The 12,048-nt window shown below is 45.6% G+C and overlaps 1 protein-coding gene across 1 annotated transcript in view; it reads left to right on the top strand.

Moving 5' to 3' along the window:
- Positions 1 to 12,048, top strand: part of abca2 (ATP-binding cassette, sub-family A (ABC1), member 2) — a 79,497-nt gene that overhangs the window by 48,418 nt on the left and 19,031 nt on the right. Inside the window, exons 9-23 of the mRNA XM_042320751.1 lie at positions 495 to 862; positions 1,213 to 1,372; positions 2,274 to 2,402; positions 2,678 to 2,845; positions 3,393 to 3,489; positions 3,774 to 3,947; positions 5,049 to 5,151; positions 6,151 to 6,265; positions 6,773 to 6,963; positions 8,811 to 8,961; positions 9,340 to 9,544; positions 9,716 to 9,874; positions 10,098 to 10,278; positions 10,699 to 10,911; positions 11,141 to 11,337. Of these exons, the coding sequence (XP_042176685.1) occupies positions 495 to 862; positions 1,213 to 1,372; positions 2,274 to 2,402; positions 2,678 to 2,845; positions 3,393 to 3,489; positions 3,774 to 3,947; positions 5,049 to 5,151; positions 6,151 to 6,265; positions 6,773 to 6,963; positions 8,811 to 8,961; positions 9,340 to 9,544; positions 9,716 to 9,874; positions 10,098 to 10,278; positions 10,699 to 10,911; positions 11,141 to 11,337 (2,611 nt within the window). The remainder of the gene's footprint in view (positions 1 to 494; positions 863 to 1,212; positions 1,373 to 2,273; positions 2,403 to 2,677; positions 2,846 to 3,392; positions 3,490 to 3,773; positions 3,948 to 5,048; positions 5,152 to 6,150; positions 6,266 to 6,772; positions 6,964 to 8,810; positions 8,962 to 9,339; positions 9,545 to 9,715; positions 9,875 to 10,097; positions 10,279 to 10,698; positions 10,912 to 11,140; positions 11,338 to 12,048) is intronic.

Genomic DNA, 12,048 nt, shown 5'->3' with positions numbered 1-12,048 from the left:
CTTCATCCAAAATGGCACCCTATTCCCTATTCAGTGCTGTAATTTTAACCAGGGCCCATAAAAAAAGTAGTGCACTAAATAGGATGCCATTTGGGACACACTCAATGGCTGCTTTGAACTGAGAATCCCTGTGGTGAGGTGCTTTTCCCTCATCAAACACACATAAATAAATACTGTGGATCTTGTATTTGGAATTCTATGGCTCCTCAGTATCTATCTTAGTTCCCTATCTATCTCAGTATCTATCTCTAATACTCATTATTCTCTCTCCCTTTGATTCTTATCCACATCGGTCTCTCTCTTTCTTTCTTTCTTTCTTTCTTTCTTTCTTTCTTTCTTTCTTTCTTTCTTTCTTTCTTTCTTTCTTTCTTTCTTTCTTTCTTTCTTTCTTTCTTTCTTTCTTTCTTTCTTTCTTTCTTTCTTTCTTTCTCCCGCTCTCTCATACTCTCCCTCTTTCTTCTGTCTCTCCACACCTTTCGGCCTTCTCTCTCCAGCTGCGTCTGGAGCCAGCCAACTCCTCGGCCCCTCTGTCCCAGTCCCACCTGGGTGCTCTGCTGAAGGACTTGGCTGACGTGGAGAAGCTCCTCAGGGATGTAGACCTGCTGTCAGGCCTGGCTCGCCTGCTCCCCAAGGGGGCCTGTGCTGGCCACGTCCCCCCTGGGGCTCCAGCCAACACCACCACTTCCTGGTCCCTCAACGCCACCACTTGGGGGCCCAACACCACCGAGAACCCCTGGGAGGAGGGCGGAGAGGAGGGGAGAGGACGAGAGAAAGAGAATGTGAAAGAAGAGAACCCTCACTCGTTTTCTACCTTTGTGCAGCTGTGGGCAGGGCTGCAGCCTATTCTGTGTGGGAACAACAGGTTTGTGTCTATGTAATAGGATCATTCCGTCTGCCATTGTTCTTTAACTGCAGATCCAATTGCATGAGTGCTAGTCTGTTTATGCTATCATGCCAATTCCCTGTCACCCATGGAGTTGCTTGGGTACGAACAGATCTGGGACCAGGCTAGAGATCTACAGGGTGTGCAGGCTTATGTTCCAGCCATATAATAACACACCTGATTCAACTAATCAAGGGCCCTGATGTTTTAAATTGATAAAATGCAAATCAGGTGTGTTAGAACTGGGCTGGTGCCAGAGTAGAGAAACACAGTTCTGTACACCTATGCCGTAAAGGCTGAAGTTGTTGATCCCTGTCTACTGTCTCCAGAATCATTGAGCCAGAGGCTTTAAAGCAAGGGAATATGAGCTCTCTGGGCTTTACCAGTAAAGAGCAGCGCAATCTGGGCTTACTAGTGCATCTGATGACTACAAATCCCAAGATCCTCTACTCCCCCATCGGTTCACAGGTGGACAAAGTCATTCAGAAGGCAAGTACATGACCATGTTCTTTCAAGCTCTGTCAACTGTATCGTTATCGTGGATGTACTGTAGCATTTACACAGTGACTTGTACCTAGACAGTGTACTGTAATAGAGTTATTCGGGTGTCATTAGGCTATAGAGCTATGCACACTGCTGCCCAGGCATTGTCTATATTCATTTGATCAAGTACGAGGAAAACGGGTGCTTACGTACACAAGATGTGATCTATTTCCAAATGCCAAGACTAAATGGAGGATAGCCGGTGCTCCAGTTTTTTCTTTCATTTATACGGCCTAGCTGTTGTCAGACACTTTGAGACTCACAGTGTATTGAGAAAATGTTGGGAATTCACTAGGAGCCCCATGGTCATTTGTACCCCAGCCTTACACATTAATCACGTAGCTACATGTTCTGTACATCGGGTTAAGGGCAAGATGTGTAGGAAGTCTATGCGTGGCTAGATGAATCATGAGATCCTCAGTCCCCGGAGGTCTCGCTATACCACAACATATGCACAACTGGCCATTGATTCTCTGTTTCTCTGTACATCCCACTAGTTACCACCGGCTTGTTATTGGCAGATGGTCTATAGCTAGATTTGTTATCTTAGCCAGAGGACTGGAGGAGGGAGGGGTTTTACGAAATTAACAAAACTAGAGAGGGAGGGAGAGAGGCAGAGAGCAGAGGGAAGGGCCACAGAAGGGACTCAACAGAAAAGGACAGTAGAAAGGATGTGGATCGAGTAACGAGACGTTAATGGGACTGGGATAGCTCTGCTTCAGGATGTGGCTTGCTGACACTGGGAAGCCCTCAGCACCAGCAAGCTGCACCTAACACCCTGGACCAGAGCTAGGCCTGGGATAGCTTCTTCTGTGTCGGTGACCCGTGACTCTGCTTCTGTGTGAAGGCCAATGAGACATTTGCGTTTGTGGGGAACGTGACTCACTACGCCCGGGTGTGGCTCAACATCTCTGCCCAGCTCAGGACTTATCTGGAGGAGGGCAAGCTGCACCACCACCTGGCCTGGATGCAGCAGGTAACACACAGCTTTTACCTCTCTTCATATACAGTAACAGACACTATTCACCTCACCTCATAAGGTAATATTGTCTGATAAATGGCATAAGATTTAACTGGCAATCTAAAAAAAATATATATATTATTGTCCCCCACACAGTATATTAATACAGTCCATATCTTGCCTGATAAGCCCATATGTACACTGTATCATAAACACATACACACTACTAGACAATAAGCCCATGGATATGCCTACCTGTGCATTAACTGCTTATGTATTCCTCTTCCTAGTTGACCTCTGACCTACGTGGTCACCCGGAACTGCTGAATGGGACAGACAGTGATCTGCTGCGTGGGTTGCTGGAGGGCAACTACACCCTGCCCAACACCTCCACCCTGCTGGAGCAGCTGGACACCATTGACAACGCCGCCTGTGGCTGGACACACTTCATGTCCAAGGTCAGTATGAAACTTGAATGAAAAAGAAAGAAAGAAACACACAAACACACACACAACAACAGAGATGAATAGTACATCTAGTAGTAGTAGTCCTGGTTGGAAAGAACGCCCAAGGTCACTATCCATTACATGAGAGCTTTATAAGATTCTGGTGTACGGGCTGGAAGAACTGTAGACATGGGCGTTTTGATTCAGACTGACACAGGAAGAGCAGTGGAACTTGAGTACTGTATATTGATCCGGACACAGACAGCAGGCGTGCAGTAATATGAGCACCGATAATCAGTTCTGGACAAGGACGCAAAGCTCCATTCAATAGTCCCAAGATTCATCCCAAATGGCACCCTATTCCTCTATATGTTTGACTACTTTTGACCAGAGCCCAGGGTAGGGACTATTATTGCCTATGTTGCCGATATAGACGTTTCTTGTGCTCTTGGGGGTTGGCGCTGCACTGTGGCTGCCATCTGGTTGGGATCAAGCTAGAAGACAATTTCCCATTGACTGCAAGGATTCCTCTTTCTTCTTCTTCTTCTTCTTGTTCCAGGTCAGTGTGGATATCTTCAAGGGTTTTCCGGATGAGGACAGCATCGTCAACTACACACTGAACCAAGCTTACCATGATAACATCTCAGTGTTTGCCAGTGAGTACACTCACCACTGCAGTGGGCAGACGACTTGATGTAATCCTAAGAACTTTGCTGTCCCTTACATTATCACAAAATGGAAACGTGTCTTTGGCACTCGATTAGACTTTACGGTTAAACAGATTGTGGCTAATGGCCAGGCCCGGGTGGCCAGATGGATTTTACTGAGAGGGCAGTGGCTATGGCATGCAGCTAGCCTCCGATCGGCAATAGCTTTCATATGATGAGGAAATAATGTCAAAGGTTTATTGTACATAATGTTCCCCCTCCCTCTCACCCAGGTGTGATATTCCAGACCAACCTAGATGGCTCCCTGCCTCCTCATGTCCTCTATAAGATCAGGCAGAACTCCAGCTTCACAGAGAAAACCAACGAGATCCGCCGGGCCTACTGGCGCCCAGGGCCCAACACGGGGGGAAAGTTCTATTTTCTCTACGGCTTTGTGTGGATCCAGGGTACGTGACCAGAGTCCTCCACGTTGTCTACCGAAGTGTTGTAAATGTAGACTGAAATGTTGTCCATTCTAGCCAACTCTAGCCACCTGTAGCCACGTTTAGCCAACTGTAGCCACGTTTAGCCAACTGTAGCCACGTTTAGCCAACTGTAGCTAACTTTAGATAACTCTAGCCACCTGTAGCCACGTTTAGCCAACTGTAGCCACGTTTAGCCAACTGTAGCTAACTTTAGATAACTCTAGCCAACTCTAGACAATTCTATCCAACTGTAGACAACTTTAGACAACTCTAGACAACTCTAGCCATTATCATCAGCATCAGAGCCACAAAGACATTAAACGGATTCTTCTGGAATTTGGCAATGAGGCACTTTATCTATTTCCCCAGAGTCAGATGATCCCGTGGATAACATTTTTATGTCTGCATCCAGTATGAAGGAAGTTAAAGATAGCCAATACTAACTAGTGTTAGCACAATGACTGGAAGTCTATGGATATCTGCTAGCATGCCAAAATCACAAAGTATCCCTTTAACCAAAGGAGAAAAGATTGGCACTTGGGCTATTTCAAATGAATTAATATGAAGAAAACGGTTGGCTCTAATTAGTGTTTTATACAGAATTGGAATGCTGGTATGGAATTTCCAGGTGTTGTTGGTATGTTCTCATTCCCCTTGCTTAGTAGTAAAGAAGGCGTCTCAAAACTCAGCTGTACTTGTTGCCTCAGCGTTATCTGCCGAAGGCAAAACTATAAATAGGCTATACTGTACAGAGACTATAAATCAGCTGACAAAATCAGGTTCACGGAGGACACAATTGTTATGTCAAACACATTTTTTTGCTGGTGTTTTATTAAGATAAGGGTTTATTGGGGTAAAATGCTTACCCTAGTGATCTTGAGGTGGGCACACCTGTGTGGGTAAAAACGCCAAGCTGCAGACCCAGCATATTCTCTCCGTAAGTTTTGGGGAAAACTTGATGGGAAGGCTTACTCACTAAGGTGTAGCATGGCCCTGTCATCTCTGCCGTGTGTGTGTGTGTGTGTGTGTGTGTGTGTGTGTGTGTGTGTGTGTGCGTGCGTGTGCGTGCGCGTGCGTCCTCAGATATGATGGAGAGAGCCATCATTAACACGTTTGTGGGCCATGACGTGGTGGAGCCTGGCAACTATGTTCAGATGTTCCCTTACCCCTGCTACACAAGAGACGAGTAAGACTTGGAACTCTCTCAATATACCTCTCCTCTACTCACATTGGCTTTTTCTTATAGTTGCTCTGCCCTGGGACTGTGGCCAAAATAACCATTCATTCTGGCACTATTTCTATCTGAGGTAATCAAATTACATTGGCCCTGCACATTTAGATAGATAGGTAGATAGTGCAGAACATGATTAGTCAAAGACTGAAGTACATTTAAAATGTACTGTATGTACTAAATGTATGTTAGTACATACAGTACACACAATATCTAGGTCTAATACATAGTAAAGTGCAAATTACAATACAAGATGTATAAAATGTGTGTCTCTTCACAGTCCCCTTTATCAGTTTTTGTTCAACTGTTTTTATTGCTAGCTTGAGTTACTGGGGTGGCAGAGAGTTCAATGTAGTCATGGCTCTATTTAATACTGTGGGTTTCCCCGTCTCGGTTCTGGACCTGGGGACTGTGAAGAGACCTCTGGTTGCATGTCTTGTGTTGTACCGATGAGTGTCCAAACTGTCTGCCAACTGCTTGACCAGACAGTTCTGCACCTTCAACACATCAATACCTCGCACAAAGACCATTAGTGATGCAGTCAATCTCTCATCAACCTTGAGCCAGGAGAGACTGACGTGCATGTTACTGACACTTACCCTCCGTGTACAACTAAATGCGATACGTGCTGCTTTGTTCTGGACCAAATGCAATTGACCTATGTCCTTCTTTGCCGCACATGACCACATAGCTGGGCAGTCGTCCAGGTGTGACAAAACTAGGGCCTGTAGGACCTGTCTGGTCGACTGAGATGTCAAGAAGGCAGAGCGACGCCCTGTCATGGAAGGGCCTCTTCTCATTTGAGCAAGTTTTGACCGTGAACACTTGCTACCTAGGGTTACGCCCAGCAGTTTAGTCTCCTCAACTTGCTCGACTGCCAAATGATTCAAGAATAGATCTAAATGAGGCTTAGCATTGAGCGAGTGATTTCTTCTGTCTGTCTTTGGTCCATAGCTTCCTGTTTGTGATCGAGCACATGATGCCTCTGTGCATGGTGATCTCCTGGGTCTACTCTGTAGCCATGATGATCCAACACATTGTGGCGGAGAAGGAGCACCGGCTCAAAGAGGTGAGACTGCCTGCAGCTGCCTGCTCACCTGTCTACACTAGGCTCTCCATGTGTGTTCCAAATGGCAACCTCTTTGTAGTACAATACTTTTGACCAGACCTCTAGTCAAAATTGGTACACTATATAGGGAAAAGGGCTATTTAGAATGCATCTCCTATCCAATGTCTGTCTGTCTGTGACATTGGAGCAGCAACACTGAAGCCATCTACTCTCTGCCTTTGTTCGGCATCCGAGAGCAAGATGATGTCACTCGTATTTATTGCCTCTCTTCTGCCCCCTGCTGGAGAAATATGGATTTCAATGAAATGTTTTCCCAAGTTGAATTCCTATGATAATATTGTATGCGTTTTTTTCTTCTTCTTCATATTCAGAATATTTTGTTCATATCTGGGGAGGGGAGGGGGGGTTGAGGTTACATTCACATCCATATGAGTGACTGTAAGAGTGTAAATAAGAGAAATAACCTCTTATGGAAAGTAACCTGTATCCTTCCTGCCTGGCCTGTAGGTGATGAAGATGATGGGCCTGAACAACGCGGTCCACTGGGTGGCCTGGTTCATCACTGGGTTTGTCCAGTTGTCCATCTCAGTGACGGCCCTGACGGCCATCCTGAAGTACGGTCGGGTGCTCCTCCACAGCGACATCTTCATCATCTGGCTCTTCCTCTCCATCTACGCCATCGCCACCATTATGTTCTGGTAATGGCACCACTAGTGCTCTGACGTTAGTCTAGTAAAAAGCATGAGTTGACACACAGCCAAAATAGTAGGAGAAGTGCAGACGAACATAATATTGTACAATAAAGAAAGTTGCACACTGCTCTTTTAACCATTATAATCATTGGGAGCGTATGTGCAGCTTTCAACTTTTTCTATGTCCCAGACAGAAGTTGCCATGGCCTTAGGCACAGATGTAGGATCAGTTTACCTTCCTGAAATCTTCACCATTTCACCACTAACAGTGTCTAGGGGGCAACTGCAACTTCTGCTTTGACTGGTTTCTCTCTGACTGTTATCGCAGTCCTCACCGAAAGCCGTGATCTCAAAGCAGCCGTGACCTTTACACACGTTCAAGGTGTTAGAGATGAATCTAACGAATCACTCACTGTGGAGTCACTGCGGTGTTCAACGGCTGATTTGACAAAAGTTGTTTCCCTTTCACGTCCACGTTCGTTGAGAAAGAAACGCATTATTTAAAAAGAATGCTCTCTCCTTCATGTAGCAGGCCGACAGTGACTCCGCTCCTTTGCAAGACGTCCCGAGGAAACGTGCACGGTCGGTAAATGCTAGCAAATAGAAACACTCGCTACCTCACTCTTCAACCAAGGTGCGTGGATTTGAGGAGCAGACTAAAGTGAAGAGGAGATTCAGCACCTTCACCTCATCTTAACCTCTGTTGCTGCCATGCTATGTTGTTGTCTTTAGGTCTCTTTATGTAGTGTTGTGGTGTCTCTCTTGTCGTGATGTGTGTTTTGTCCTATATATATACAGTGCCTTGCGAAAGTATTCGGCCCCCTTGAACTTTGCGACCTTTTGCCACATTTCAGGCTTCAAACATAAAGATATAAAACTGTATTTTTTTGTGAAGAATCAACAACAAGTGGGACACAATCATGAAGTGGAACGACATTTATTGGATATTTCAAACTTTTTTAACAAATCAAAAACTGAAAAATTGGGCGTGCAAAATTATTCAGCCCCTTTACTTTCAGTGCAGCAAACTCTCTCCAGAAGTTCAGTGAGGATCCTGATGGAGTCTGCAAAAGAACTGAGACTGGGACGGAGATTTGTCTTCCAACAAGACAATGATCCAAAACATAAAGCAAAATCTACAATGGAATGGTTCAAAAATAAACATATCCAGGTATTAGAATGGCCAAGTCAAAGTCCAGACCTGAATCCAATCGAGAATCTGTGGAAAGAACTGAAGAACTCTCCATCCAACCTCACTGAGCTCGAGCTGTTTTGCAAGGAGGAATGGGAAAAAATTTCAGTCTCTCGATGTGCAAAACTGATAGAGACATACCCCAAGCGACTTACAGCTGTAATCGCAGCAAAAGGTGGCGCTACAAGGTATTAACTTAAGGGGGCTGAATAATTTTGCACGCCCAATTTTTTTGATTTGTTAAAAAAGTTTGAAATATCCAATAAATGTCGTTCCACTTCATGATTGTGTCCCACTTGTTGTTGATTCTTCACAAAAAAATACAGTTTTATATCTTTATGTTTGAAGCCTGAAATGTGGCAAAAGGTCGCAAAGTTCAAGGGGGCCGAATACTTTCGCAAGGCACTGTATATATAGATATTTTTTTAAATCCCAGCCCCCATACCCGCAGGAGGCCTTTTGCCTTTTGGTAGGCCGTCATTGTAAATAAGAATTTGTTCTTAACTGACTTGCCTAGTTAAATAGGTTAAATCAAATAAATGAATACAAATACGTCTCCAGGCTATTGTCCATTGGGCGAAAGTGTTTAGAAACAAGATTAGTAAATGCTAACAGTATTTCTCTCCGTTCTGTCTGTCTGTGTCCTGTCTGTGTATGCCAGCTTCCTGGTGTCAGTGATCTACTCCAAGGCCAAGCTGGCGTCAGCGTGTGGTGGGATAATCTACTTCCTCAGCTATGTCCCATACATGTACGTGGCCATCAGGGAGGAGGTGGCCCATGACAAGATCACGGCCTTCGAGAAGTGTATCGCTGTAAGATCGGGCCTTTGTTCTCCTCCCTGTCTGACTCTCTCCCTGTGCTTTATTCATGACAGGGATATTTTTTTGTTGTTAGTCATAAACTGTGCCCATGTCTAGACTGTCTGGATATATTTCATGAGAGAAACATGACCCCGGGCTCATGGCTAGACTTAGTTATTTGTCTCTTTCACTGAGTCAAATGACCTATTTCTGTGTCAAAGGTGTATCAAAATGTCAAGCAAAGTAGTTGAAAGTCCGGAAGAAACCAGACTTCAAGAGTCTATTCTCTGACACTACCAGTTTGAATCCGTCAGCCCTTGAAAGACATTGATCTTCATACACGTCAACAGCTTTCAACACGTCCATTGTCCTTATTCCCATTCTCTCCAGTCTCTTATGTCGACCACAGCGTTCGGCCTGGGCTCTAAGTACTTTGCCCTGTACGAGGTGGCTGGGGTTGGAATCCAGTGGCGCACCATCAACCAGTCACCTGTAGAGGGCGATGACTTCAACCTTGGCCTGTCCATGATGATGCTCATCATCGATGCTAGTGTGTATGGAGTACTCACCTGGTACATAGAGGCTGTGCATCCAGGTAAACAGTCAACATCCAATATGGATTTCCAGTTTTTAAAGTCTTTGGCTGCTACCTTAAATCCCTCCCTTTTGTGTCCCTGTTTTGTCACTGACTGTCTGAATATGTTTATTGAAGCAACTGGGCTGAATCACAAGTAGAGTTTTTCACCCATTCTCTCCTGTCCTCCAGGGATGTATGGGCTGCCTCGGCCGTGGTACTTCCCCCTGCAGAAGTCCTATTGGCTGGGCAGTGGGCGTGTGGAGACATGGGAGTGTCCCTGGGGGGGAGGGGCCAGGCTGAGTGTCATGGAGGAGGACCAGGCGTGTGCCATGGAACACCGGCGATCTGGTAGGTCCAAGCCTGACCTTGGACTTGGTTAGTGGATAGTTAGTAGAAATATGGTTGATAGGTAGTTGAACATCTATAAAGCATTGATTTGGGACTATCCAAATACGATGTTACCAAAAAAAATCTAATCTCAAAATAAGGTTCTTCCCTGGTTCTGTAATAGAGAGCAGCTTTATCCTCTCTCTCCCTTTCTCTCGCTCGCTGGCTCTCTCTCTCCCTCCAGAGGAGATGCGTGGTATTGAAGAGGAGCCCAGCCACCTGCCTCTGGTGGTTTGTATAGACAAGCTGACCAAGGTCTACAAGATGGGCAATAAGCTGGCCCTCAACAAGCTGAGCCTCAACCTCCACGAGAACCAGGTGGTGTCCTTCCTGGGACACAACGGAGCCGGCAAGACCACCACCATGTGAGAGAGAAAAATGTGTGTGTGCCCACGTGTGTGTCAGAGGGTCCCCGGTCATTTGTGTTGTGTTGACGTGTGGGTTTACAGAGAGACACGAGGAGATGTGTGTTGTATGTTTTGGTAAGAATTTGTTTGAAGGGCTATTCATCATCTGCTTATAAACCATATTGTAGATTAACTATTTGTAAACAATTGTCATGTAATGATAAATTATAAACAGGCCATGCATAATGTTGGCTACAACATCACCATAATGTTTCCGTCATCTTTCCTTGACTTTCCCATATGATTCCCATAACATCACCGTAATGTCCACAAAAATGGCCTTCAAATACAGTATAACCTATGTTTTACGTGTCCATTTCTTCCCTCTCTAACTAACCCTGTCGCTAACTCCCATTGGTTCTCTACTGCGATCCCCAGGTCTATTCTGACAGGTCTGTTCCCGCCCACCTCTGGCTCAGCCACCATCTACGGCCATGACATCCGTACTGACATGGAGCGTATCAGGCAGAACCTGGGCATGTGCCCCCAGCACAATGTGCTCTTTGACAAGCTCAGCGTGGAGGAGCACCTGTGGTTCTACTCCAAACTCAAAGGCATGGCCGAGGAGGACATCCGCAAGGAGATGGACAAGTACGTCACATCCCATTTGGATGGTTTAACCAAGCCAAAGACCCTAAGGTGGAAATGAAACTATCAACATGGCATTAGATTAGGATCTCACCTCTTCAAATTGAAGGGTGTAGATAGTATATAAGTACAGGTGACTGCCATTGAAGGATATGTAAAGTTTGGAAACAAATTATACCCATCCACAGCCCAAAATAATGTAAATGACCATGAGTTGTGTGTATGTTGCCAGGATGATAGACGATCTAGAGTTGAATAATAAGCGTCACAGCCTGGTGCAGACTCTGTCTGGGGGAATGAAGAGGAAGCTGTCCGTGGCCATAGCGTTTGTGGGCGGCTCCCGGGCCGTCATCCTGGATGAGCCTACGGCGGGGGTGGACCCCTACGCACGCAGAGCCATCTGGGACCTCATCCTCAAGTACAAACAGGGTGAGACATGATGCGTCAAACGCACACACTAACCCTCACACACTAACCCTCACACACTAACCCTCACACTCTAACACTCACAACAGGTGAAACATGATGCGTCAAACTCACACACTAACCCTCGCACACTAACAACAGATGATACGTGATGCTTCAAACTCACACACTAACCCTCGCACACTAACACTCACAACAGGTGAGACATGGGTCAACCACACTAAGATTGTCTCAAATGGCACCCTGTTCCCTATAGAGTACACTGGTTTGTCACCCTGTTCCCTATAGAGTGCACTGGTTTGTCACCCTTGTGTTTCTAGGTTGCACCATTCTGCTGTCCACCCACCACATGGTTTGACACATGTTGATGTACACTGAGTGTACAAAACATTAGGAACACCAGCTCTTTCATGACATAGACTGACCAGGTGAAAGCTCTAATCCCTTATTGATGTCACTTGTTAAATCCACTTCAATCAGTGTAGATGAAGGGGGGGAGACAGGTTAAAGAGCCTTGAGATTTGAGACATGTATTGTGTATGTGTGCCATTCAGAGGGTGAATGGACAAGACAAAAGACTGAAGTGCTTTTGAACTGGATATGTTAGTAGGTGCCAGGCTCACCGGTTTGTGTGTGTCAAGAACTGCAAAGTTGCTGGGTTTTTCACGCTCAACAGTTTCCCGTGTGTATCAAGAATTGTCCACCACCCAAAGG

This window comes from Oncorhynchus tshawytscha, linkage group LG04, assembly GCF_018296145.1.
Source record: "Oncorhynchus tshawytscha isolate Ot180627B linkage group LG04, Otsh_v2.0, whole genome shotgun sequence".
In the NCBI taxonomy this organism is placed as follows: Eukaryota; Metazoa; Chordata; class Actinopteri; order Salmoniformes; family Salmonidae; genus Oncorhynchus; species Oncorhynchus tshawytscha.
This window is presented reverse-complemented; position numbering and strand designations above follow the sequence as displayed.